At 60.4% G+C, this 27,654-nt stretch overlaps 1 protein-coding gene and 2 long non-coding RNA genes across 9 annotated transcripts; 1 reads left to right on the top strand and 2 right to left on the bottom strand.

The window, feature by feature from the left end:
- Positions 1-94: 94 nt before the first annotated feature.
- Positions 95-3,397, top strand: LOC114102155 (uncharacterized). Of its 5 annotated transcripts, none has more exons than XR_011708713.1 (4): positions 95-244; positions 778-865; positions 944-2,217; positions 2,504-3,397. It is a non-coding gene; the product is annotated as an uncharacterized lncRNA (long non-coding RNA). The 5 variants fall into 5 exon arrangements; XR_011708712.1 differs by having other exon boundaries at positions 778-1,152; positions 2,146-2,217; XR_011708711.1 differs by having other exon boundaries at positions 778-2,217.
- A 3,577-nt stretch (positions 3,398-6,974) lies between these two features.
- Positions 6,975-14,167, bottom strand: Tnfrsf14 (TNF receptor superfamily member 14). 3 transcript variants are annotated; one of them, XR_003584450.3, is made up of 10 exons: positions 14,058-14,167; positions 13,522-13,682; positions 12,551-12,662; positions 11,994-12,119; positions 11,338-11,493; positions 10,657-10,747; positions 9,852-10,006; positions 8,718-9,044; positions 8,518-8,549; positions 8,262-8,318 (listed from the first exon to the last, which is right to left on the bottom strand). XR_003584450.3 is itself a non-coding variant. In XM_027947416.3 (9 exons), the coding sequence occupies exons 2-9, from the start codon at positions 13,588-13,590 to the stop codon at positions 8,205-8,207; spliced, it is 855 nt and encodes a 284-aa protein (XP_027803217.2). In that variant the 5' UTR covers positions 13,591-13,682; positions 14,058-14,166; the 3' UTR covers positions 6,975-8,204. The 3 variants fall into 3 exon arrangements, 1 of the variants encoding a protein (XP_027803217.2); XM_027947416.3 differs by lacking the exon at positions 8,718-9,044 and having other exon boundaries at positions 6,975-8,318; positions 14,058-14,166; XR_003584451.3 differs by lacking the exon at positions 11,994-12,119.
- Positions 14,168-23,916: 9,749 nt separating this feature from the next.
- LOC139707433 (uncharacterized) lies at positions 23,917-24,844 on the bottom strand. Its single transcript, XR_011709001.1, has 2 exons — positions 24,682-24,844; positions 23,917-24,560 (listed from the first exon to the last, which is right to left on the bottom strand). It is a non-coding gene; the product is annotated as an uncharacterized lncRNA (long non-coding RNA).
- Positions 24,845-27,654: the final 2,810 nt, after the last annotated feature.

The following is a 27,654-nucleotide window of genomic DNA, read 5'->3' as shown; positions in this document are numbered from 1 at the left end:
AAGGGCCGGGAGGTGGAGGGCGGGGCGGGGAGGCGGAGAGGAGGGCGGGGGAGGGGCGGGGGAGGGGCGGGGCAGAGCGGGGCCGGGGCGGAGGACGGGGAGCGGAGCAGATGAGTGGACTTGGAGCCTGGGCACAGGAATCCTCCCAAGGAAATAAAGAACACAAAGAAGCAGTTAGAAGCCGGTCTTCTTCACTCCGCTGGACAAAGAATAGGAAGTTGGGAAGAGGTTAACTAAATTGAGGGTAGGGAGAAGGTCAGAGGGTTTGCTTGTTTTTGAGACAGGGTCTGGCTAAGTTTCTTAGGGCCTCGATAAATTGCTGAATGAGGCTGGCACGAACTTGCGATCCTCTTGCCTCAGCCTCCTGAGCTGGGATTACAGGCCAGAAAGTAGTTGTTTTAACAAAGCCAGTGCAGAATTCTTGCGATGGCTGCAGCTTCTCATTGAATGAAGATAAGGATGTTGCTTTTACTTCCAGTGGGCGGGGGAGGGAGGAACTTCACGTAGTAAACTCTCCATCTGTTTGGTTTCTTGTTGTTTTCCTTTTTAGGTGAGCGCCAGGACCTGGCGCTTGGGAGTCGGGACTGGTGCATGCAAAGCAAGTGCTCTGCCACTGAGCCACAGCCCTAGTCTCATTTTCTGCTTTTCTTGCGATGGCTGCAGCTTCTCATTGAATGAAGATAAGGATGTTGCTTTTACTTCCAGTGGGCGGGGGAGGGAGGAACTTCACGTAGTAAACTCTCCATCTGTTTGGTTTCTTGTTGTTTTCCTTTTTAGGTGAAACAGAAAGGGGGTCAGAACAGTCTTCTGCGTATGCTGGAGGGCCATGTCCTGAACTCCATTCTTATGTGGCACAAAACTGGAGGTAAACATACAGATGCATTTGCCTTTATCTGAGTAGGGCAGACATCATCAGAGGACAGCTCCTACCGTCTGTTTATAGACTCCGTCCATCCACAGCTCGCTGGTCAGCTTTGCTGGGTTTGCTGCAGGTACAAATGAGCCCCAAGCCCCAGCCGATCAGCTGTGTTTGACCCCTGCTTATGTGTCCTGTTGGCACAGTGTGGCTGTGCTCTTCACACCACCCTCATTCTGGGACCCAGGCTGAGTCAGCTGTGGCCATCTGGAACACGCCAATCTCCAGACAGGCAGGTGAGGGCAGGAGACAGAGGTCACGTCATGGCTCTTACAGCCACACAGATCTGCGGCAGGTCACTTCTGCTCATGGGCTGCTAGCCAGAGCTCGTTGTGTGTCTTGGAGGGTGTCAGGGGCACCTCCACAGGGCACTGTCAGGTCTAAGAATAAGCTGGCCTGCTGTGGCACAGATGCTGGCAGGAGACCCACGACTCCTGGGTCAGAGACAGAGGACTCGACCCCTCACGGCAGTGCAGATCACATGGGCCATTGTGTGTCGCCCCACGTTCCAGGGCCTGGTGGGGCTGCGCACACGGTGGGCATCCTTGCTGCTGGGGGGCCCTGAGCTGGGGGAGTCCAGTGTCCCTGGAACTGCGTTGAGCTTGCTGCTCTTCCCCTCAAGGGTTTTCAGGACAAACTCAACGCTGAGCAGCTGCTGGGTGGACAGTGTGGAGGGCTTTCCATTACTGACACCCTCAGCAGTGTGTGGGGACCCAAGAGGGCCCTCAGACAAGTGACCCTTCAGGATGAGCTCACACTGGAATGACAGCCCAGTCTGCCCGCTGTCGGATGTTTGACAAGAGTGGTCTCAGGTGGCCAGCCCTGAGCCCGTTCCTGCCGCTCACCCTGAGTATATTTGGGGTGCCTTATAAGCAACAGACACTTTTCTCCTCAGTTCTGGAGGCTGCAAGATTTAAGGACAAGGTGCCAGCAGATTTGGTGTCTGGTGAGGGCCTGTGTCTGGTTCACAGATGGCCCCTCACAGGGTGGACAGAGGGAGAAGAGTCTCTCAGGGGCTCTGAAGTAAAGACAGTGATCCCATTCGTTCCAAAGGCCCCTCCTAACACCATCACACTGGAGGGGGGACAAATAGTGGTAATTGGGTACAGTTACAGCATGGGGGCCAGCAGTGCCATGGTTGGCATCTTGCTCCGTTGGGAACTGGGTTGCCATTATGTCACAACGATGCTGTCTCATCTCCTCCTCTTCTTCTTCCTTATTCTGAGAAGCCATAAATAAACAAATGAATACGTTGGGTCCCAGTGCAACAGGAAGTCCTCATCTGCTTTTCTGTGAACAGGGTGAGCTATCTTCCCATGTTTGCCTCACACTGTGGTTTGGCTTCCTTTTCTTTGATTGCTGTACGTGGCTTCCTGCCTCCCCAAATGTCACCTCTCTGCTCTTGCTCCAAGTTCTGCAAACACTGGAAAAGTTCTGCCCAGGACACAGATGCGTATATGTGCCTGAGGAAGGGTCATTGATGTGGTGGGGATCTCTGGACCCAAGACAGGTCCTGCTGAGTCACATTGGATGGGCCCCCTGTACCTGAGTCTCAGACCCTGATGTCCACCTTTGCTGACCACACAGTATGTCCTCAGCCTCTGGGAGCATGCTCTCCACATCCTGGGAAGCGGGGACCCCAGTTTACCTGTGGGCTGGAAGATGCTGAGGCCTGCAGCTCCGTCCCAAGTGGACCCTGCACATGCCATCCTGCCTGACCCTTCCAGCAAGGCCTGAGATGTGCACCAGGAGAAGCGAGCCTCAGGCAATGACTGCAGAGCCCCTGGTAAAGGACAGCTGACTTTGCCCAGTCCTGCAGTACACACACTGCCCGTGAGCTTGGGGGTACCGGTGGCTCAGGGGTAGAACACTTGCTTGGCATCCTGTGCACAAAGCCCTGGGTTTAATCCCTAACACGCGGACCCCATTGCTTCCAGGGCAGACTGCCAGCCCTGACCCAGTGTGCCTCATTCCCTCCAGAGCAGCTCAGCACTCACCCTGCCTGGGGGCTGCCCCCCAGCACTGCTGCAGGACTGACCCTCTTGGGTCAGACTCTCTGAAAGCAGAATGGGGTCGGGGGCTCGCAGGTCACTCAAACTGCGCCAAATGAATATCAAAAACTGAATCCACATCCAGTGCACTGTCCACACGCAGACCTTCAGACATCTCAACCTCACAGCAGCACCACCTGTCCCCTGCAGAGCCGGTCCTTTGCCACAGCACTCGGGGGTGGACCTGCTGTGACGGTGCATCCCACACAAGCGTGGAGATCCACAATGTCCCCCTGAGGGCCCTGCTCCTCAAATGGCGGGTGGACCCACAGGGTCCTGCCTGTATTTTTCCAAAGGGCACTGTGCCCTCTTCACCTCTGGGAAGAGGAGGTTAAAAATCAAATGTACCGCAAGCATCTGGGGACTCTCCATACCTTCTGCTCAATTTTACTCTAAACCAAAGTACTCTAAAAAATAAAGTCCAAATACATCTGGGTTGTCATCAGCCTGTCACAAGCAGGGGGGCAAAGCCCAGGCTCTGCCAAAGAATAGGTGTTGTGCCAAGGTGGCCCCTGCAGCAGGACAAGGACCATGCCTGCTGCTTCCCTGCATGGGCAAGAAGCCCCTCAGTGGCCGTGATGGCCAGGGCCCCTGAGCTGAGGCTCAGTTTCCCACCAGGAAGCGGTCACTAGTTCAGCGGGAATGTTGGACCCCACAACGCCCGTGAGAGCTTACAAGCTCTGCGGCGTCTGGGTACCAAGTGCACAGCTCCACAGCTGTGCGTCTGGGATCCTTCAACCCGGTCTTCGCCTCTTTATCTCTTCACTGCCCATTTTTGCCCAAACTCTCTCAACCTAATAACAATCAGGGAAGGATTTTCCAAAGAATAATAACACGTATCTGGGATTAATGGAGCGTTGCAACAGGAACTCGAATGTCACAATGAGCTCCAGCCTGTTCAGAAGACTGAGGCAAGGGGACACTTTTGAAGGCAAAATGTGGAGGGTGACTTAAGAAACGTTGAAACAATAATCCTCAGCCACCAGCATGAGTAACCAGGGTGAGGCTGACCAGGGACTGGATGGGCAGTTGCCAGGGAAGACTGCCCCACAGAAGACAGCGGCGGGGCCTCTAAGCGACGGGCCCTCTCTGTAGGGCCACTTAGGCAGAGCCTACGCCAGGGGACGGGTTTCTGTATGAGGGACACACAAGGGGCCCGCCCGCCCGGCAAGGCTGTAGGTGGTGGCAGTCTGGTAATCCTGCTGAGATCTGCTCCTGACAGTCTCCCAGCTTTACTTATTTCTGGCTCGAGTTCACCCTGAGAACCCACCAGGAATAGGAGCAGAGGGCTAGGAACAGTGGACTCCCCCAGCTCAGGGTCTCCGCGGCAAAGACTCCTGCTGTGTGCAGTCCGCATGGTGCCAGCATGGCCCAGGAACCCCGAGAGGGTACCGGGGCTCCTTGGTCCGTGTGTGTATGTTGGCAGGTGAGCTGAGACCTCCTTCCCCACAGCTGGAGAGGAGACTGGTCAGGGCCATGCTTCAGGGATACAGTGGGATGGAGGCAATGAGGGGAAGGGCCCTAACCCACAGCCCCACCCTGGAGGTCCCACCTTCCAGCCATGCCCCCAGCCATCTTTCCCTGGTGGACTCCTGGCCCTAAGAGCCCACCCTGCGCCCCCAGGGCTGCCCCCAGCAGGGCAGAGCTAGGGCCACCTGCTTCTTCCTCTGACTCCACACTGGCCTCTCAGCATTTTTCCTGTCTGGCCAGTTCCTGTTGGTGCCTGTGTCCTCTCTGCATGCTTCCCTAGCCCAGTGTCCTGTGGGCTCGGCCCTGGTGGATGGAGGGTAAAGTGACTGGCATGGTGCTCAGGGGGGCGCAGGTGGGAGGGTCTGCTGCAGAGGGGTCCAGGTGGACAGGCGCCTCTGACCTGAAAGAGTGGATTCCTGATCACTCCATGCTCAGCCATGTTCCCTCCCAGGGCTGACCCTTAGCTACCTGGAGCAGCTGCTGTCCAGTGACTGGCGGAGGAGGGTCAAGGTGACTCAGCTGAGGCTTTCGGGAGGCCACATGGCAGGGTGGCACCTTCCTCTTCCCCATCCAGCACCCCTCCCCCCCCCCAGTCTCCACCTCTTCGGGGCACCAGAACCTGGCACTGAGGTCCCACCAGGCCCTGTCCCTCCAAGGGCCCTCCCTGATTAGACACCCCACTTCTGTCTAGTGGCCTCTTTTCCACGGCACAGTTTACCAGCAGATTGTAGCAAGGCCAGCAGATTGAAACCCCCCTCCCCTCCACCACTGAGAAGCTGGCTGGTTTCAGGTCCCTGGAGGAGGGAGTGACCCGTGCCACAAAGGGCCACGTGGGGAAGCACCGGGGTCTGTAGGAGGCAGAGGATACGAGGGGCTGCTTGGGCAAGAGCCTTCGCTGTGGTTTCTGTGGTAAAGGCCAGGCGAGGCAGGGTGAGTGGGCTGAGGAACAACAGTGTGAGACATTTCAGTGGACTCTGGGGGCAGGACCTGCCTCTCCTGGGAAGGGCAGTCTCCCCAGGGTGAAGAAGCTGTCTGAAATCCAAAGAGCAGAATAAAACCACCTTCTTTAGACAGGCGTCCTGCCACCGTGCTGTTCCCACAGACCCTCACACAGCCCAGGTAGGTGTGGCCCTTGAGGAGACATCTCTGGGCACCCCTGGGAAAGGCCAGGGGGCTCCCGGATGCACCTCCACGAAGCCCTCCAGCATGCTCAGGTGCTGTGGCCAGCTGCTGGGGAGCATCGTCCCCCACGGCTCGCCACATCTCAGCCCACAGCGATGCTCTTAGACCCAGCTCCGGCTCCTGGATCGAGCTCCTTGGGCCCTGGAAAGAGCATGTTCTGCTCCTGTGTCAGGGATAAGTCCACCTCTGTGCTTGAGGTCTTTGGCCTGCTCCTTCTGCCAACCTGAGGGCCGTGGGTGGGGTGCCCTTCTGTTCCATCATGTGGTGCTGCTCAGTTAATCTGGAGCTTTGCCGTTGGGTGATAATCCAGAACGGCCAGTCCAGAAGGACCCTCCCGTGCCCCAGGGCCGGGGGACCCAACAGAGGCAGACAGTCTGCTCTGTGCTGAATGAGATTTACTGGGGACTTAGGGACAAAGTAGCCTGGCAGCAGAAGAAGGGTCTGTCCCATGATTGGGTCAGAAGGAGGGGGTGTCACACAGCCAAAGGCTTATCTCAAGCCCACGGGCAGGTCGGCAGGCCCCCCTCTGGACCACAGCTGCACGACAGCCCACGTCCCACTCCCATGGCCTGCCCTTTAGAGCTTGCTGGGAAATCATCTGGGGAATGCAGGCCAGGTGCTCAGAGGCCACAGTGGCCAAGACACTTAGGGCGGCAGCCCGAGGTCAAGCGGGGTCCCCACAGTGGATGTGGCTTTCTGGTGGACTGAGCCCCCCATGGTAGCGGAAGTCCCTCCTGGTGCCTGTGGACTCCTGGTGGTGGTGTCTCTGTGGTAATGTGGTCTCCCTCACGCCTGCCCAATCTACCCACAGCAGATATTTAGGATGGGATTCTCGCTGATGGCATATTCTTCCACAATCTGCCACTCTCTGCCTGTCTGTCACTGACAGAGCCACTGTCACTGCCTGGGCCACTGACATTAACATTTAAGTCTTTATTAATGTCCCACAGATTTAAAAAAATGGGTAGACAGATACAGAGAGAATCAACAAGAATAGGGTATAAATTCTGCAAAACAGAATTGAAACTCAAATAATGAAGGAAATTATATTTCACATGAAAAAAAAAATGACCACACCAAAAAAAATAAAAGGGAGAGGAAATAAAAAGCAGCCCACATCCCTCTGTGCACACCTGGGCTGAACATGGAGCTAAAGAAAGGAGGCCACGGAGCTCCCTGAGCCTGTGGGCAGGCAGCAGCTCTGAGCCTGGGTCGCCCTGCAAGGGGCTCGGGATGGAGGAGCCAGCTGTCCATCAGCAGGCGCTGCACAGGCAGAGGGGCCGGCCAAGTCGCAAGCTGCCGCAGTCCGGCTGCAGCAAAATAACCGGGGGGTGACGAGCAACTTGTGTACATGATTCAGCAGGAGTGGGAGCCATTTATTGTAGGACAGGAGGGGTAGATAGACATTCCACACAGCTGATCTTAATTAACATGAACTAGATACAGCAGTCAGCCAATCAGGAATCTCCACACTTCATGGCTCGCTGGCGTTACTTCACAAAGCACTCCCCCTGGCAAAATGCCAGGTGCCATCTTGGCTTGCTTACAGACCCTAACAGCAAGCAGAGCCAGAGACCCGTGTGGACCTCGGCTTACACCTCTCAGTGCACCCACACGCACACACCCGCACACCTGGCTCCTGGTGGCGAGTCTGCATGCACACATCAGTATCTGCCACACACGTGCAGGGGAGTGATCCTAGGTCTGTCCCCCTGACACCCTGGTAGCTGGCTGGCCCGTCACTGTGGCTCCTGGGGTTGGTCTGACACTCCGTTCTTCAGGAAGCAACCAGGGCTCTTTGGAGACGTGACTGATCCAGGACCCAGGCAGGGAAAGAGCAAGAAAAGCCCGAGCACGCTGCTGGACAGGAACTTAGGGACGTTCTCACTGAGGGGTGGGGATGCGGCAAAGGAATGGTGTGAGGCGAGCCACGGACTTGAGCCCTGGGGGGCAGAACTAGAGACTGTATGTCAAGGGGCAGGTGAGCAGTGTCAGTGCAGAGGGGAAGAGACACCCTGCCATCCCTCCTGCCACTCCCTGAGGGAAGAGCAGGATGCTGGGACAGTGGCACTGTGCTGCCGTGACGAGGTGCTGCTGCCACTGCGTGCGGCAGGGGAGTCCAGTGGTCAGCGAGATGCACCCAGTGGCTCGGCATCTAACCAGAATATGTACTTTATGACAAAAGCGAGAGGACAGAAACCACTTACAAAATCATCCCAAACTGGAATAGTCACCTAATGCCACACTCCTGGCAGTCCCAGCCCCGTGAGGTAGCGTCCACAGACACACCCTCCAAATGAGCAGCGTGAGGTTCCGGAGGGCTGGCTGGGAGGGCTGGAGCCAGAGGCAGCCTCGCTGTGTCCTCATGGTGCTGGGCCTCTGCAGGAAGCTGCGCCAGGGCTGCTGGGGGGGCTCTGGACCCCCTTTGACGGATGGGGACAGCTGTGACATCCCTGAGTGCCCTGAGCCAGAGCCCTGTCTTTCCTGCTGCTGCAGCTGGACCTAGCCGAGGGCAGGTGCCGCACTCAGGCCAGGTATGCGTCTGCTTCCGGTAGGTTGAGTCACCTGGTTCCCAACCCTGTGGCTCATCGATGGGGGCCCACTGCCCTCAACACGGGTGCTGTCTCCTCCTCCGCCACCGTGGTGACTTTTGGAGCCTGGGTGACTGCAGACTCACCGGCTTCCTCCTCTACTTGCCGCTGCAAGGGATGAGGCAGGGTGAAGGCCTGCCTTCAGGGCCCCACCCCCAGCCTCCTGGTTCCCAGGGGCACCCAAGTCCATTCAAGAGATCAGCATGGCTGCAAGGTAAGGACCCAGGGCCACTGACCAGCTGGGAGACCCCTCCCACCCACCACCGGCCTAGAACACCAGCCCCAGGGGTCGGGTGAGCCTTGATACCTGCAGCACAACCGTCTCACTGCGCTCAGAGCCTGTAATACAAAGACAGCGTCAGGAGGGGCCAGAGTCCCCCACCAGGGCCCACAGGCCCACAGCAACGGGGTGGCAGCCAGATCTTGGGCCTCTGGCTCTGTGGCCTTTCCCCAGAGAATGACCTTTTCTGAGACAAGGTGAGATGGTCCAGGGACGTAGCTCCTTACCAGGCCTCATTCCCGGGGTCCAACATAGGAAAAACAGGCCCTGGCCTGATGCTATGGCTTAGACGGGAGGTCGCCCCCAAAGCCCATACGGGAGACCATTCAGGAGTGTTCGGAGGTGAGACGGGTGATGGACGCTGATCAGAGCATCGGTTCAGGGGTAAGGGTTCACTGCAGGAGGGGTGGGCAGGGGTGCTGTTCCTGGTGAGCTTGGTTCTGCTCCCTGGTTCCAGGTCCGGAGCTGCTCCCCTCCCCCACACTTTCTGCCTTCATGTTCTGGCTCACTTTGGGCCCAGAGCTGTGGAGTCAGCCACCTGTGTTCTGAGACCTCTGAAACCATGAGCCCCAAATAAGCTTTTCTCCCTCAAAAATAGTTCTTGTGAGATCTTTGGGTCACAGCAGAGAAAAAGCTGCCTACCCCGCCTGGCACACCCCAGGCCACGGCCCGCTGCAGCCCCACCACCACCCTGACAGCAGGGACAGCACTTCACAGAGGAGGCCCCGTTCCCAGGAGCAGAGGCCCTGGGTTGGGCTGAGAAGGGGGACCGGCCACTCCTGGCCTGCCTCAGTGCCTGAGGCTCCCATATGGCCCTGCACCTGGGAGACCCAGGGGTGAGACACAGATGTCTGACCCGAAGCCCGAGCGTGTGGCCCACCTGGCCCCTTGGCTTTCTGTGGGGTGCCTGCTCCCCTGGACTGTGCGCAGGGCGGCACACTCTGCGCTGAGCCTGGCACAGATGAGGAGGAGAGTGGAACGCTGGCCCAGGGCTTGTGAGTAGGTGGACAACGCCTGGGCTGCCCAGCGGGGACACAACCTTGTCTTCGGTGGCCAGCCACCGACCCCCAGCCCCAGGCTCTCCCTCCCCACAGGCCCCACAGGCAGGTGGGGGCCAGGGCCCCTGCTCCAGTGGGCAGCAGATAGGACCCTCGGGTCCCCACAGGGAAGCCGCCTGACACCTGGGCCCTGGGCAAAGCAGGAAACCCAGCCCCCACCGCTAACGCTGCCTCGGAGAAGAGCCAAGAATCCCGGGGATGTCCTGGTGGCTGCCACCCAGGGCTTGTGGGGACACAGTTGTGGCGCCCCTGAGCAGCCCCTGCTGGGGCCCTAACCCTGACAGAAAGAGCAACACTGCTTACCACATGGTCTTTTTCTCCTCACCCACGCCATCAGGACGATCACCACGGAGAGGGGGAGGACGGACACAAAGACATAGAACCACCGGGACAGGGAGCAGGAGACGTCCCTGCTGCTGGTCCCCGGCTCGGCTTCCATGGCAAAAAGTCCCCTGCACCTAGGGGACAGCAGTATGTCAGCCGAGGCCCTCAGACCCCAGGAGGGTCCTGCTCTGGGTGGCTCAGTGCAGCTCTGTGGGTGGCGGCTCTAGACTGTGACCTCAGGCTTGCCCCACACGCCCAAGCCCTTTGGGGAAGATAGAGGGAGAGGGACCAGGGAGGGAGCCTGAGCTGGAAAAGAAAGGAAAGTCCTGGGGAGTGGACGAGAGTCAGATGGGCAGGGCCTGCACCCTCCCTGGGGCAGTCACACCTCCACCACAGGGACCCCGAGGACCAAGGTCGGTACTAGGGCCTGGGACTTGGCTCAGGAGCAGTGGGGTCCTCACTTTGAGAACTGCTCCTTCCAGAAGTGCAGGTAGCCCCCAGACCTGGACACCCGAGAGCCAGGCCCACAGAGGTGGATGGTGAGCAGCATCTCTGCTGGACCCACCTGCACCTGCAGGAGCTACAAGGGCTGTTCCAAGGCTGCGTTCCAGGCTAACGTGGCCTGTTTGTGGGGTGCAGGCCCCTAGCTGCTCTGCTGGTGACAGAGGTTCCACCCAGTGTGGGACATGAGGCACTGCCTGCGGGGACAGGGCCCTCGTTTCCCAGGGGAGTTGGAGGAGCCCCTTCTCCCTAGGGCAAAGACGAGACCCCTGGGATCACCTACGAGGTCCAGGGAAGACATTGGTCCAGGGTCCCGTTGGGAGAGAAGGTCCCCAGTGGGCAGTTGGCACACACTGTGTCCTGGCTATCTGTACCTGCGGGTGGAGAGGGACGGGCAGAGGGGCCATGGGCTCCAGGCCAGGAGGGAACTGGGCTTCCCTGGGGCGGGGCCTGGGGTCTGTCTCTTCTGGGACTTCCATTTCCTGAAGGACTGGGTTATAGTGGGGGTGGTGTTTGGAACTGTCCTGGACACCCAGAGCAGGGAATCAGATCCCAGGGTCCCCTGGGCCTTCCTTCCATAAGTGATGTGGGTGGTGCCCTGGTCAGACACCAGGCGGGACCTGGGGGTCACACTTCACACTCAGGGAGAAGAGTGCACTGACCACAGGCCACCCCATCCACCTGGGCTCCCCGCCTGGTGTGTGAGAGAAGTGGGAGGACTCAGGGCCTGACCACGAGGTGAAACCACCAGGGCCCACTTCCCCCTCTGCTCTCCCCTGCTGCAGGGCTTCCCTCCTTTCTTGCTGCCAGGACAGGGCTGGGAGGGTGGGGCCTGGTCTGGCCAAGATTTCTGTCCCTTTAAAGACCTCCAAGCTGGTCATGATGTCCAGGGCATCAGGGACTCAGGCAGCAGGGTCGCTGGGAATGAAGGTGAGTTTGCGGTAGACACCTCCGGCTGGCTCACCTCTCCTCTGTACCCTCTGGCCAGGGTGGCAGATGGTGTGGGGCAAGCACATGATGCAGTGCTCCCTGTCCTCGGCCTCGCAGAAGTAGCCTTGGCGACAGCCGCACACCGTGTCCTGCATGCTGGAGCACTTCTGCCTGGTGTCCAAGCCCAAGGCTGGAACCCAAGAGAGCCTCTGAGAGCGAGGAAGCTGCCAGGGCCAAGGAGTGTCCCTTCCAATGGGAGGGTGGAACTGGACAGCTCCGGTGGGCTAGGGGCTCGGCCCCAGGCCCGGGGAGGGCTGGGGATAGGGAGCACTCGGGGCCCCAACTCTGCCTCAGCCCAGAAAGCTGCCAGTATCTGAGGTGCTGGACACAGAAGGCCAAGGAGGGAGAGAGACCACAGGGCGCATGGCTGTGCAGATGGGACCCCAGGGATGAGGAGTTGGGACATGCGACCCTGAGAACCTCCTCACTGATGGAGGCACGCTGGCTTGTGGCTAGGTGGGGACTTGCCCCCGGCTGGTGGTGCCCTCATGAAGGGCCAGAGCCTGAGCTCAGGGAGGCCCAGGTGGCATGACAAGGGGGACACGGGCCCAAGGGTCCCTTGCAGGCAGCTCCTGCAGGGAGAACCCATGGAGGTGGGTGTGCTGGGGCAGGCAGCTGCTCGGCTCCTACCTGGGTCACAGACTCGGCAAGGCAGACACTGGCTCAGGCCGTTGGGGTGGGCGGTGTGGGTCTCGGGGGGGCAGGGTATGCACACTGTGCCTGACAGCTCACTGCAGGCTTGCTTCACGTGGTAACCTGCAGCCCAGGGTGTCCACAGCTTCTCAGCCACAGGGGGCCAGGCGGGAGCCCACCCCTCACACCCGCCTGAGCCCCAAGCAGGTGTGACACCAACCATAAGGACCCTAGGACACTGTGCTGCTCCCCAGCTCTTCCAAGGCTGGGCCTGCGTTGGAGCAGGTTGCAAGTTCTGGCAGAACATGGGGCCTCCTGGGACCTCACCTGGCTGTGGTCCTGTCCCCCTCTAAGCCTCAGCCCGCAGCCATCCAGGCCAGCTCTGTCCCCCAGGACCACACTTGGGTAGCAGAGCAGCGAGAAGCCCACGGTTTGAGGAGCCAGGCTGCAGAGGACTGCCCCGACTGTCTATGCCCCTGGGCCAGGGGTTTCATGCCACCCTCAGTGTGGCAGAGGACAGAGGCTCCGGGAGCTGGGCTCAGGGCTGCTCCTACCTGGGCTGCACTTGGGGCAGCATTCGGTGCCCACAGGGTACTCCTCCTCTCTGCACAGGAACTGGGCAAGGGCACACGGGGGGGATCCCAGGAGGAGGAGGAGACACAGGGCCTGCAGGAAGGGGACGGGCATTGGAGAGGAGCTGCCCCGCTGCCATGCTGCCCCATGGGCTCCGCCAGGCTGTGCATGTCCTCGATACTCCTCGGTAGAGTGGGGAACAGCACTCTAGGGCTGGGTGGCCCTGGTAGGGCTCAGGGAATGACCTGAGAGACCCTATACAGCCTCGAGTGGAGTGGGATTGAACACTCTTCCAGCCTCCATTCCCCTGCCTGACCATGTGGGACCCCAAGAGCCCCATACCTCCCTCAGGAGCCACGGGTCCCACTGGACAGACACCCTGCCAGCCTCCCTGCTGGGCTGGGCTAGACCTGCTGCCCCTGGGGAGGTCACACCCTGGGGTGGGCAGACAGGCTGCTCAGGTTCCGGGAGAGGGTGGCCCTGCTAGGACCTTGGGCTTACCCATCTGAGCAGGCAAGAAAGCCACCCTGACCGGAAGCCAGTCCCCGCCTAGCCTTGGGCTCTATCTGCCCAGCCAGTCCCCGCCCAGCCCTTGGGCTCTATCTATCTGCCCTGAACACACGTGGTGCTTATCAGCAGAAGAGCTGCGGGGGAGATCAGCTCCACTTGCTCCAGGGCCCACACAAAGACACGGCTCACTCCACTGCCAAGAGCCCCGGGAAGTACCCATCCCCTTGGGGCTCACCCCTGCCCCCAACCCCAGAACAAGGGCAGTGCCCAGAGACCTGGGTCAGCTCCAGGAAGCTGAACATCTGGGACACAAAGGCCCGTGTGAGCTTGGGACCCAGACATGGCCAAGTGCAGAGGCCAGGGGAGGGGACACAGCTGGGGGCGACTTTGGGGCAGGAGGGGTTGGGAAGGCCTGGGGACAGAGAAGAGCTTGGGGACTCACCAGCTTCAGGGCATTGGCTGTAGGCTCCTGGCGCCACCAGGGAAGCCCCCAGCCTGGCAGAGGCTCCATGTCCCTGGTCAGGGCTCCTCAGGCCCCGGAGCCCCACCCGCAGGACTAGGCTCAGGGCTAGGACTCGCGGCCTTCCTCATAACCCCCAACATCTGAAAGAGAAAGAGAAACTAACGCCGTCAAGTGCGAGCTCCAGTCCCCGCCAGAGCCCTCTGCCCACTGCGCCCTGATGCAGGAGTGACTGGTTGGAGGGGCCAGGGTAGCTTCCTGCAGAGAAGGGAGGGTCTTAGCCCACGGAGAGGACCAAGCTGAGGTCCCATTAAGCTCAGGGTGGGCCTGCGGGAGGCAGAAGTGGCCAGGCAAAGCAGAGGGTGTGGGCACTGCTAGGAAGGAGCCGTCAGGCAACCCGTGGGACAGGAGCCTCAGAGCCACTGAACCAGCCTCGGGGGTGCCCAGAAAGTCCTCTCCTGCCCCGTGCCCAGCCCCCTCTGGGTGTCCTCCGGAAGCGCCCCCCAGAGAGCGCCTACCTTTCCAGGCCCACCGTAGCTCCCAGCGACTTGCGGTGACAGTGACATGAGCTTGAGGATTTCCTGCTGCTGGCCTAGTGCTGTGAGTGTGCTCCCTCCAACAGGCCACTCCCCACCACAGGCTCCTCCCCGCACTTCCTGCCTGCTCCTTCCCAGCACAGCTCTGGAAGGGGTGACTCTCCATCAGCACCTGGGAGCAGGGTCCAGCCTGACCCCCTTGCCATCCTTGAGCGGGCCCCCACTCGTCCCCTGGGAGGCAAGCAGACTGGGCAGTTTGGGCTGGGTTGGGGGCACGGAGCATGACAGAGCCTTGCTCAGGACTCCCATGTGGAAACTCCACCAGACCCCGACCTCCTCCCCACTGGGCTGCACTCCCCCACTGCCACCCTCCAAGCGAGGGGCTCATGAGAGGCAGCCCAGCAACCCCTCAAGGTCCCTCACCCCATCACATTCATGCCTCCCTGATGGGCCCTAGCACCCCTCTGCTGACCTCATGAGGTCAGTCAAAGGTGGCTCTCCACCTAACAAGACGAGAGGCCACTCAATGAGCCAGTCTGCAGGACCCTCGGCCCTGGGCTGACCTAGAGCCCTTCCAGGTCCTGAGTGGTCCAAGGTCCTTCTCCAGGGTCCAGCCCCAGGCCCTTCTGTCCCCAGAGGCACTATCTCCCACATACCCCTTTGTGCCTCCAGTCTGCAGGAGGACATTCCATAAGTGCCTAGGCATAGAGAGTTGAAGCAGAGCCCTGGGGACAGGGACACTGCACTAGGAAGCTCCCAGCATCACTGGCTGTGGGCACTGGGGTCAGCTGGGGTGTCCAGATGTCCCAAGGAGGACTTTCCCCTAACAGAGGACACACTGGCTGGCAGGGCCACAGCCACCGATGTCCTCCTGGTCACTACCTAACTGCACCTGGTGGGTGAGGAAAGCCGGGACTGAGGAGGGACAGGCTTGCAGGGTGGGTGGAGCAGAGCAGACCAAGGGGCAAAGCTCTCCAACTGCCTCGAGGCTGAGTGGGGGCAGACAGCAGGGTGAGACACTCCCAGCTCCCACACCCATCTCACAGCTGGGCCTGGGCCAACTGTTTCCCAGGCGCTTGGGCTCTGCCACAGCACATGTGGGGGTTTCCAGTGAAGGGGAAGGGGCACCCCCTGCTCTTCCAACCCTAGTGAGCCCTGGAGAGTACACAGTGGGTTCTGGGCTGCAGGGACATCCCCAGGCCCCCAGGGACACTCTTCAATGAGGCCAAAGGATTCCTCTGAGGGAGATAAGGGCCTATACCTGGTCCAGCCCCCAGGGCCCCCACCCAGGCCCTCAGTCCACCACACCCAGCAAGTACACCCTCAGAGACCATCTCATCTGCCATCTCCCCCGGCAAGCGGGGAAACTGAGGCACGGTGAGGGCCAGGACCTGCACCCAGCATGCAGGCTGGAGGAGCCACCGGAGCTCCTTGGCCGGCCCAGCACCCATGCCGTCTGTGCTCGGATCTTTGCTGCCGTGCCACCTCCCCAAGGCCTTCTCTGATTGCTGTTTGAACCCTGTGCCTCTGTGGGAGGCTGTGCCTGCCGCCCCTCCCCACTTGGGGGCAAAGTCCGGCAGGGCACGAAGTGGAAGTGCAGGCCCTGGGCCAGCTCAGTCCCTGGCTCAGTCCTTCAGCATCACCATCATGCTCAGGGCTCTGGGGAACAGACTGGACCCAGCTCTTCCCTACCCAAGGTGGCCCACAGCCCTAGCTGTCACCTGCTGGGACTCCCCACCCCCTTCCACCCTGGCCCACAGGAATCAGCAGGGAGAGGTGGGACTTGGGGCTCCCTGGGGCTTCTTGGGTTTCATGTTCCTTGTGGGTGGCCCAGGAGTCCACTCCCTGGGCCCTCCTTCCTGTGTCTACAGGAGGCCTGCTGGCCACCCACCTCAGCACACCCTCAGGGCTGGGGTGAGGCAGGTGGTCACAGACACAGGACACAGGTCTCCCACCAAGACCAGGCCGAGCTACTCCCCACCCCAGCTCGGTGGCAGCAGCAGGAGTCCAAGAGGGCAGCCTCCCAGAGCTGAGCCCCCACTGCCCAGTGCCCTCTGCGACCCAAGTCTCCAGGGTGCTACTGTCTCAGGTGTGTCATCCCCAGATCGAGCTTCCCCACAAGAGAGTCCAGCAGCCTGTCTGGAAGTCCCCTGTGACATTTCCCCTTTCTTCTTGTAGGGAGTATCCGGGGAAATGTGGGTGTTTGGAACCCACGTGGTTGAACGGGGTCCTGGAGGGTGTGAGGATGGGGTCCTGAGGCACCCAGGCCCCTCCCCTCCTCTGCCTCCAGGACAGCCTCCACCTCCCTTGCTCTGTGCAGCCCAGGACGCCTGCCCAGTGGGGCTGAGAGACAGGCCTGGCTCCTCCCTCCTGGCCCGGTCCAGTGAAGGAGCGCAGTCTAAAGGTCAACTTCTGGTGCTGCGGGCTCTGGTATGTGCAGCTAATGCCACCTGGGGCTCTGGAGGGGAGATAGGTGCTTCAAGGTGGGAGGGCAGGGGTGGAGCAGACAAAGGTACTGGGGTCCACCCTGAGGAGGCACGACTAGTCCTCGACCCTAAGAGGGGTGCTTGGTGCCCATGGGGGCCAGAGCACCAACCCCCTCTGTGCTGGAGAGACTTGGTCCAGCTTGGAGGCTGTAGAGGAGGATGGACCAGGGTGGACCTGGCAGAGGAGTCCGGCCACCCAGGTGGGAACTGCTGAGAGACAAGGCAGCACGCGGAGGGCAGCTCCAGGATGTCCATAGCGGACCGTCCAGCTCCCACAGCAGAGGGTAGAGGTAGACAGAGAAGCTGACTCTGCAGAGGGACGGGGGTGCAAGACACATGGTCAGGAGGCTCTGAGAGCTGGGGCAGCCTGGGACTTCCCAGCGGTCAGGCGACTGCTGGAAACCCAGCCTGTTCCTCACGGCGGAACGCGGTGACGCAGGCCGGTTCCCAGCTGGGGAACCCAAGCTCCAGGTCAGGACGTCTGCCAGCTCGGACATCTCAGCCGCGTCTCAAGCTCACCTTTCCGGAGACCCTTGGTCCTCCTCTCCCTGCTTGTGCCTTGGCAGGAACTGGGAGCCAGGGACCAGCCCCCCCACCTGCCACCTCTGGGCTCCAGGATCCCACCTGCAGGACATTCCCCAACCCCCTGACCCCAGGGCAGCCCTCCACCGGCCCTGGCCCCACCGCTGCTGCTCTACTCTCTGGAGTCCCAGCAGTCGGCTGTGACTCCAGCCACACGCTGCCCTCTCCCTGACCTCAGGGGCCTCTAGGGAGCTCCTGTCCCTGGCCCCTGGGCTCTCCTCTGCTCAGGCCCCACTGCCACGCCCGCTGCAGGGCCTGCACACTCCCCTTTGGTGAACACCCATGCTCCCGCAACCCAGGTCGGGACACAGCCGTGACCCTAGGTGCCAGACACGACCTCCTCACATGGAGGCCCAGGCCTTCCTGCCCAGGGGGACCTGAGAAGAGGTTCCAGAGCCAAGCAGCTGCTCCACACCACCCCAGGCTCACCCAAGGAGGCAGCTCTGGGCGCAGGTGGAGGCGCTGGAAGGGACCCCAGGTCAGGCTCCTCCTGCCTCCTTACTAGACGTGTGGACTCCTGAGCTGTGGACAGGACCTGGGCACAGGGGAGAGCCACAGATCGCTGCAGCAAGGAAGACTTTTTGGGCTTCGGGGCCCCTGGACTCCGAGTTGGGCAAGCACAGCCAGCTGCCCTGTGCCCAGGGGGATGGTGTCCCTGTGGACAGAGGAAGAGAAAGCCACAGGAGGAGGGCCAGGACAGCACAGAGGGGAGCGTCCCCGACCAGTTGCACAGCAGGGACCCACCTGAGGCGGACTGTGGCCTGGGACTCCCCGCACGCTGTCAGGGTACTGCCCACTGGGCAGTGATTTGGAGGTAAGTAGGGAAGGTTTATAAATCGTGGCACAGTCCGGTCCAGGAAGATTCATGGGAGCCAAGGGGTGTGTGCAGGAATGCCCACTACTGCCCAGGGCAGCACAGGACCCTGGAGACAGCCCAAGTTGTTCTCGGAAGAGGAACTGGTTCCTTTCGCTCCAGCTGTGCTGGGGTTGCAGCCTGGGGTTACCCTCCTGCCTCAAAAGCTAGAAACAGAAAATGTATGAATCAACTGTTTTCAGAAATTGAGCAACGTGGGCACGTGGCCTTGGGAGGAGCATCCAGAGTCAAGGGAGCTCTGGACTGCACCACCTTGGCCCAGAGCAGCCAGGGGAAGTCGTGCGGGGTCCAGGTGCTCGGGACTGCTTAAGCAGCATTCCAGAAAGGAGGGGACCCCAGAGACCAGAGGGTCCTCTAGTCCCAGAGTCTCCCAACTGCTAGGCCCCGCGGGCGAAGGATGAGCCACAGAGCTGCCCGTCCCCAGGAACTCAGGGCAGCTCCAGCCCCAGCAGCCACTGTGGGAGGCCGTGGGGACCACTCAGGTGGTCAGTAGAGACCCCGCAGTGGCCAGTCCTTGGAGAGCAGCCAAACTGTCCCTAGAGCAAAGTCACTGGAGATCTGCTCTAACAAACTTATTTTTTTTTTTTTAAATCCACAAAAGATCAAGGTGAGCCGCTAACTGATGTCATCTTTTAAATGGAACTCCACCCTGGGGCCAGGTTAACAGAACAAGAAAACAGCGTTCGCCACAGAAGCCACCCACAGACTAGAACCCAGGGAAATGTAACCAAATGTCAGCAGAAATAGGCCCCGAAATGACAGCGATGATAGAACTGCCAGACAAGGACCCTGAAAGAACAATTAAAACAGACTTTGAAGAAAAAGGTCAACAGGATGAGAGAAATGGGAGTTATTAAAAAAGAACTCAGCGAAACTTCCTAAAACCTGAAATGAAAGTTATGCTGAGCCGGGTGGTCACACCTGCCATCCCAGTAACTCGGGAGGCCGAGGCAGGAGTATGGCAAGTTCCGGGCCAGCCTGGGCAACTTAGCAAGACCCTGTCTCAAAATGCAGAATGAAAGGGGCTGGGAGTGTGGCTCCGTGGTGGAGCACCCTGGATTCCATCCTCAGTAACCAAAAAAAAAAGACAGGTAAACATGCATAAATTAGTGTCTTCGTGCCGAGTGTGTTTTTGATGGCTGCTGTAACAAAAGCCCCCAGGGGGGTGGCTTGGAGAGCGCTGTTTATCATCTTGTGGTTCTGGAGGCAGGAGGTCCAGGATGAGGCTCATGAAGCAGGGCTGAGCATCCTGCTGTTACTGCCTGCTGTCTGCGTACCACCCCCCCCCCGCCCCCCCCCCCCGCCCCCCAGCTTTGTCTGACCTTCCTCCTCTCCAGGACCAGTCCTCATGGCCCCAGGGAGCATGTGACCTGTGACCTTCATCACCTCTCTCAAGCCCCCGCCTCTTAGGACAGCCTTCCCTCTGCCCTGTTCAGGCCTCCACCTGCCAACACCAGGTGGACATCCAGGAGGACATGGGCCAGTGTGGAGGAATAGAACCGTCCAAAATGAACTTCAAATAGAAGGAAGAAGAAGCGGCCCGTCCTCGAGGAGCCCCTGGGCAAGGTGGGGCGTGGAACACCAGTGGACCTGGAGTCCTCCGCCGCCCCCCCAGGAAGGGAGGGAGACCACCTGAAACAACAGCAGCAGTGATTTTTCTAAAACCAAAGAAACCCACCACCCACCAGCCAAGGACAAACACAGGAATGCACAGCCAGACAGGCGACAGGCAAGCGCTGAGCACAGCACTCAGGCCACTTGCACACCCAGAGCCGAGATGAGATGAGGCTGCAGGGACTTCCCCACACGGTGCACCCGATGGTCAAGGATGGAGTTAGAGGAAGACACATGACTTGGACTTCACGACTTAAGCGCAGAAGCTGCCGCGTCACCTGCAGACTTTCATTGCAAGTAAATAGACTTTCCTCAAACACAAGTGAGTTGCCACAAAAACACTGCTAAGCTGGGCTTCTGGGCTTCAAAGTATGATGTTAAAGAAATGAAAGGCAAACCACACGCTGCGGGGGAATGCAGTTCATAAATCTTGTATCCAAAAAAATATACATTTAACAAACTCTTACAGCTCAATGAGAAGAGATGTTAGTCAGCTTTCATTACTCTAAGACGATACCTGAGATAACCATCTTAAAAAGAGGAAAGTTTTCTTCTGGCTGGAAGCTTCGGTTCATGGCCGATTGACCCTGTTGCTTTGGGTCTGTGGTGAGAGTCCCTCATGGGATGACCACGTGGCAGGGGAAGCTTCTCAGCTCAGGGCAGCTGGGAAGCAAAGAGAGAGCGGAAAGGCTGGGGTCTCCATACCCTTCCACAGCACATGTCCATGACCCAACCCTCTCCTAGAGGGTCCCAGCTCCTAAAGGTCCACCACCTCCCTTTGGCACCACCCTGAGGACCAAGCCTTGAGCATGTGGCCTTTGGGGGCCATTCCAGATCCAAACAGACCATTTTTTTAAATAGGCAAAAGGTTGAAGAAGACACAGAGAGAGCTCAGGACACTGGCTCCACATGGTGGGTGAGGAGGGAAATAGGAATCAAAGCCACCGCGACACACCCACGTATGTGTCACAAGGGTGTGGCGCTCGGGGGAGACTTCAGGTGCTGCTGGTGGAATGTAAAGAGGTGCAGCGGCTTTTAACAATGTTCTGGCAAATTCTCACAGACCCGCCTTTGTCTGAGCCAGCGATTTGCGGCATCCTGATTCCTAACTACCGAGAACTGGAAACTTGCCCAGAGCCAGCCGCAGAGAACAGGTTAACCACTGACCCTTTGCTCAGCAGTAAGGGAAGAGCGAGCTATGGGCATGCTCAGTACCCCGCAAGAATCTGGATGCGGAGCCGAGTGAGGACGCCACACGCCAGGCAGCCGGGCTGTGCTTATGTGAGACCAGAGAGCACAGCCAACAGAGCACGGTCCATGCCCGGGCTGGGCACTGGCTGGGAGGGCTGAGCGGACAGCACGACAGACGGGACAGCTGCACCAGACCTTATGCCCACAGCCCTGGCAGCTGCAGGTGTGCAGGGCCGGTTCTCCGGAGGCCCCTCCTTGCCCGCCCAGGACACATTTCACAGACCCCGGTGCTCCCATGTGTCCTCGCTTCATTTAAGGGCGCCCACGGCCCCAACAGCCTCTCTCCACCTCAGCCCTCCTCACAGGCCCCACCTCCAGGCACCTGGGGTGAAGGACACTTCAGTCCACGCTGTCTCCGGTCAGACGTAAGTTCCCTGAGGACAGGGCTTGGACACGGGGGTCCCTCCAGCAGAGTGCCTCCAGACACCCAAGCGCACGTTCTCCTGCTGACATGGGTGCAGCTTTGGTGAGGTGGTTGGCTAAGGGGCTCGCACACTCATGCACACGGGAATCCACCGTCAAACACACATGCAACCCACGCAGGAGATGGCAGGTTCCGTTTGATGTCTGTGAGAAGCAGCCTGTGCTTGAACATGTGCCTCTGAGTCCTCAGAGTGCTGGTGAGCTTCCAGGCAGGTCGAGGGAAGTCCGCCGGCTGTCTACTTTCAATTCCACATCTTTTGAATATGGTGCCTTCTCAAGAAATAGGCCAGCAAACATGGCCCTGAAGGCCTGGCCACCAGGCAGCCCCAGGGGACACACAACTTCCCCGTCAGGGGCTCAGGTTGGCTGCACAGCCCATTCCCACCCCTCAGCCACAGACTAGGTATTCAGTCCAGCCCTGTGCCCAGCGGCCACCTCCCAGGCTTGTGCCCACCGGTTCAGCAACACAGTATCTGCCCACATGTGGCACATGTGGCACGTCCCCACAGGAGTGACACCACATGTAACTGTGCTGTACAACCCCACTCCCAGGGGGCCCTGGACAGGAGGCCCACAGACACACAGGGCAGACAGAGGTCAGGGAGGCTGGTGGGGCTGTAGCCGGGCTGAGGAGGAAGTTCTGGAGATGGACGGTGCGGTGGCCACACTCTCCAGTGGGCTTCAGAATGTCCAGATAGGAGGTGCCAGACAGCTGGTCATCTCCTCTGTGGGCTGAGTGGACGGAGTCTGGCAGGGGGTGCCTTGGCGATACTCTGGCCCCTCCCTTCTTGTTCCAGTGAGTTGACCTGCTGGCCACTCACCTGGGCCTGCCAACTCTGCCCAGCCTACCCCATGAGCATGTCCAGTGCTTCCAGAACAAGGACCAGACCCCCACACTGGGGGTGTCTGAGCATAGGGGTGCTATGAGACTTCAGAAGAGCCGTCTGAGTCCTGGGCAGTGGGGACATCCCGCAGAGAGGCTGTTCCGCTCATCCCCAGGCCTGAATCCTGGGTTCCCAGCAAGGTCCTCAAGCACCAGTGCTCAGAATGCCCCTGAACAAGATACGTGGTCAAACTGGGCATGGTGACCACCCCAATGACCCCAGTGACTCAAGAGGCTCGAAAGTTTGAGGCCAGCCTCAGCAACTTAGCAAGACTCTGTCTCAAAATAAAAAGGGCTGAGGCTGTAGGTTGCATAAGCAAGGCTGGGTTCAATCCTCAGTACCGTTAAAAAAAAAAAATCTGTCATCAGGAACCCCAGTACTGCTTGCTGGGGCAGATGAGCTTCCTGGGGCCACTGGCCTTCTGTATGACCAACCGCCCTATTGACCAGGAAAGCAGAGAGCTCAAGAAGCCACAGCTGAACCTGGCAATCCCTCCCTGGCCCTGACCAGAGGCCCCAAGTGGAGCTGGGTTGGGGAGGAGCTGCTCTGTGAAATGTCTGCCCCCACCCCCACCTCAAGGGGAAACGGAAGGCCCCCAACCAGCTGGGCCTCACCTTAAGTCCAGGGCTCCCCGGGCTCCAGGAATCGTGCTCTATCAAGCCCACATGTATGGGGCACCTCCTATATGCTGGATAAGGAGCACAGGATGCCTGCCAGGCCGCCCTGCCCTCGGAGGAGACACGCTACTGGGTGAAGGTGATGCACCCTTAACTAAGAAGGTACAGCTCCGACCCTGCGGGCTGGAGCCCACCTGGCATGAAGGCACAGGGACGTCAACAGACAGCCACAGACAGCTCGGGTGGTCACCCACTGCTGCCCCTGCCTAGCCTCAAGCCTCAGCCGGGCACAACCTGTACGGGGCGCTCCACTGGACCTGGGGCTTTCCCAGACAGATGACTTCCCCGTCTGGGTCTCTGCCTCCCAGACCAACTTCCCAGAATCTGCGGAAATACCCGCCCAGACCTGGGTTTCCTGCTATCCCCTCCGCCACCCTCAGCCAGGTGCCAGAGTGTGACCCCTGGTGGCTGCTGAGAACTGTGCAGCTGGGATGGACCCAGACCCCTAGGACAGTCCACCTACAGCTTCTATGTGAGACTCCAGACCTCCAGTCCTACCTGCTGTGGAGGCTGCAGGACCAGGCCAGGAGCCACCAGGGGGCAGCAAAACCCAGCCCTGGCTCCCCAGCTGTCAGTCTGGGAGTTCCTTGGGTGGGGCTTCCAGTGTTGGGGATGGGATGGGCCCCACTCTCTGGGTATCTTTAAGGACATCCGACTCCCCCCAATGCACCCAGGGGGAAGTGCAAGGGCTACCCTGGGTCCTGATAGTCAACAGTGACACTGGGCAAGGCCAGGAAGTTGAAGAAGGCAGTGCTTACACAGGGAATAAGGAAGAGACGGTGTCGGGCTTGTGTGGGGTAAAGTAAGTCTCCTCCAACACACCTGGGGAGAGATAGAATGGTCCCCAGCTCAGAGCCTCCCTGAGGGTCTTCCTGGTCATTAGGATCCAGGGATGGTGTGGGGCCTTCACTACAGGACCCAGGAAGAGGCCAGCAGGGGAGGGGTCCAGCCCAGGAAGTCCTTGGCACAGGGCCACTAGGGTATGGACAGGGTTCCCCACCTCAGAGGTTGCAGGCAGCTTCAGTGAGGGCCAGAGATTCAGGCAGAGGCTGCAGATCAGCATCTTTATTCAAACTCCGTGGTGCTACAACTCTGAGACACACACCATGCCCACAGCCCTCAATACCCAGCAGACAGCCTCTGCAGGCCCCCGGCATAGCATCTCCCACCCAGCCCCGCTTTAACATAAAGCACAGAACCTTTGACCAGCCCGGAAGGAGCAGGATCCAGCCCCTGGCCTGGCTGAGAAGGCTGTGCCGGGGCCTCCCCAGACACCTGTCCCTCCCGGAGGGCCTGGCCCAGCTCCCCTGCAGGCACAAGAGACAGTATGCAGCCTTCCGAGCACACAAAACCCGGCCCCAGGACCCCTTCCTTCAGCATGAAGTCTATCGCCCTTTTGAGAACTGCTGTGCGCCTGTACACAGGATGCACTGCTCGAGCCCTGCCCTGAAGCTGGGCACGGAACAGGTGGGGAGCAAAATCGCTGCTGTGAGAGAAGCCATGTCCCAGGCCCTCTCCTCTGGTTCCAGGACCCTGGCGCTGTGGTTCACCAGCCGGCCGCTGGGTTCCCTGCGGCAGAGGCTGCTCCGGCGCGCTATCAGGGCGTGCCAGGTCTCTTGGGCAAGCCGCTCCTCGGTTTCCTGTGCACTCCGTGCAAGGAGAGGGTTAGAAGGCCTCGCCGCTGCGGCGGTCAGCTACAGAGGGAAGGGGGCCGAGCAGCGGACTAGAGGAGCAGGAGGCCCGCAGGCGCGCACCCTGCCCAGTCAGGGCAAAGCCCTGACCACCACCCTCGGCCAGTCTGGGCGCGAAGGTCACCTGGGACGCTGCTCCTCTGCCAGATCAAGCTGTGATGGTGCCCGGAGGGGCAGCAGGCGGGCAAGGAGTGCCCGCGGACCCCGAGCTGCCGCGGCACTGGACCACACGGGAGGTCGCTGTCGGGTTCTGAGGGCTGCGCTAGCGGGCGGTGGCCAGAGGTAAGGCGCCTTTATAGACCCGGAGGCCACGAGGAGGCTGGGGGCGTGCCTGGACGCTTTCTCACGCCCAACAGCCAATCGGTGGCCAGGGAAAGACAACGCCCCCTCCCCCCGCTGAGCTGGAACCATAGTGCGCCCCGCCCCCATCAGGTGCGGGAATGGGTGAGCCGGCCGGGGACACGTGGGTCACAGTCTGCGAGGCTCCCTGCCAGGAGTCCAGCCCGCCAGCACCCGGCAGGGGGTCCCCGTGGCCCAGCCAGGCGCCAGAACAGGGGAAGTGGTAATCCCCTGGGCCTGCTTCCAGAGCAGCTCCTGGCCCGCCCTTAGCGTCCCGCCCGCCGCTATCTGGCCATCTGACCTCTCCTTTGGGGTCTCTTCACCTCTGACTGGTCTTCCCAGCCGCCCCACAGAGGCGGTCAGGCTACAGAGTGACAGGACAGTCCCAGAAATGTCTGGGATGGGACGTTTACACCAGACCCTTCAAGGAGAGGCTAGAACTGTGGCTCCCAGAGATTCCCACCCACCTCCTACACCTCTGATAGTGCAGGCCCCAGCAGCCACCTCCTCCAGGGAGCCCCCTCTGCCTTCCTCCTCCAGGCTGGTGGTGGTGGTGGTGGTGGTTGTTTTGTGCTGGAGTTTGAACCCAGGACCTTGCACACGCTAGGCAACGGGCCCTACCACTGAGCTTCACCCACAGCTCTTTTTATTTCCAGACAGACTCTCACTAAAATGCTAAAGTGAACCGGAATTTGTGATCCTCCTGCCTCAGCCTCCAGAGTAGCTAGGATTGCAGGTGCACAACACCCCCAGCTTTGCTCCTCATATTCTAAGGTTGTCATTGTAGATGCTCCAAATTCCTGGGAGCAGGGACCCCAGAGCCCTCCACTCCAGCCCCTCCCATGACCTGGTGATTTAAACAGCTGGCCTCAGAGAGCCTCTTCCACTGGCCCCAAAAGGGGCAGTGCTGTCCCACATCTCAAGTGAGGAAGCTGAGATGAGGGAGGAGGTCTTCCCCAGGTCTCAGCCTCATCATGTCCCTCTCTGTCCCTCACACTGAGGGGCAGGGTGGGGGGCGGGGTGGGTAGGAGTGGAAGTGAGTGGCAGACGTGACAGGCGAGGCTTGGGAGCGAGGAGGTGCGCCAGCAGTGAGACACGCAGGCCAGGAGGCGCCGCCGCACTGTCCACTGAGTCTGGCTTGGGGGTGGCCAGGTAGCCTGTGGCTGCTGCTCTGCTGGCCCCGCCCACCTGGAGACCCTGAATGGCCAGGCGCCTTTTGTGGGAGAGCAGCTGGCGCCGGCCCTTTATGTGGGGCTGTGGGAAAGTCCCCTAGCCAGCCTCTCACAGCCTCTCAAAGCTGGGATTATCTCTGGGCCTGCAGGACACCCTCTCAAGGACCGCCGCCCAGCGAGGATGGGGGCAGAGGCACCCCACAGAGGCCCTGTCCGCCAGGCTCTGGCCCCAGAAGTCCCTTGGCCACCCTGCTCCCTGCTCCACCACCCCACTTGCCAGACTCAGAAAGGCCCACCAGGGCAGGCAGGACTGCACAGAAGCCCGGGCTGCCTGGCTCTCCAGGCCGGGCCCTGGGGTGGGGGGCATTCAGCAGAAAGGCTTACTGGGAGCGCTCTTCCACCCCACCCCCAATGCCATATGTCCACAGCCAGGAAGACCCCAGGCAGGTCCTGGGCTGTGGTCAGACACGAGGTGCTCAGGGCTAGAGGCCTGGCAGGGAACTGCAAACTTATTTAGCACCTACTGCATACAAGCTGAACAGGACGTACATCTCTCAGCCCAGAGTCTTGAGTGGGGCAGGACCACACTGCACTGCCTCCCTGAAATCACTCTGGCCTTGCCCTGACCCCTTGGTCAGACTCCAGGCAGTCCCGAACGTGGACCTGCCAGGAAATGGAAGGCAGAGGGAGGCAGAGGCAGAGCGTTGGCAGCGCCTGGCTGGGGCTCCAGAGCCCTGGCCACTGGGCGCCCAGTCTACCCTGAATCCTCTGTGTACCCTTGGTACAGCCCCATTTCACAGCTGCAGACACTGAGCCCCAGAGAGCCACGGCCCTGTGCCCGCAGCCCTCCCCACCAGGCCCTGCTGTGGCAGGGATGGGGCGGAAGGCAGGTGTCCCTTTAGCACTCCTCTCACACCTAGCCATGCCAGGGCCAGCGAGAGGGGACAGCGGGGCTGTGGGAACAGGAAGGCACTGGAGGGCCAGATGTGCAGCCCCCAGTGCGGTTGCCCGGGAGCTGCTTCCCGGGGCCTGAAAGGCCGCCTAGGGGAGCCCCCACCCCGCCCACTGGGACGACTGCTCCCCAGATGGCCTCTGGGGCCCCCGAGCTCGGCACACAAAGCCCAGGCAGCCCCATGGCGAAGGAGTTTGTTGCCGCACACGCGCCTTTTGTGCAAGATGAATGTCCTTGGCAGGGGGCGGGGTGTGGGAACCCACCCTGAGCAGGCCTCCCGCCCAAATTCCCCTCTGGAAGGGGGGCGGGCCTGCGGCGGCTGCCTGGAAAGCTTGAGGAGCCAGCACTGGGCGCGCTGCCCTGGCAGCCTGCAGCTCTGCCCGGCACTCTGGGCCCTATGTGTGGCTTCAGACTGACCAGGCTCCATGGCCATGGACATCTCGGAGGCCCCCTCCTCTCCCTCACACAGAGAAACAGGACCCAAGGCCGGCTGAGGGCTGCCACTCTCCTCTAGGTGGGGTGGGCTGCCCAGGGCGTGGGAGTGCTGGACACTGCCCAGGGTTCCTGGGGGAGCAGGACCTTCTGGATCTGCGGGGAGACCTTCAGGGCCTCTTCCCCTGCTTGAGGCCAGACC

The sequence above is a fragment of the Marmota flaviventris genome, chromosome 10 (genome assembly GCF_047511675.1).
Source record: "Marmota flaviventris isolate mMarFla1 chromosome 10, mMarFla1.hap1, whole genome shotgun sequence".
Taxonomy (NCBI): domain Eukaryota; kingdom Metazoa; phylum Chordata; class Mammalia; order Rodentia; family Sciuridae; genus Marmota; species Marmota flaviventris.
Note: the sequence above shows the minus strand (reverse complement) of the source record. Positions and strands in the feature narration are given on the sequence as shown.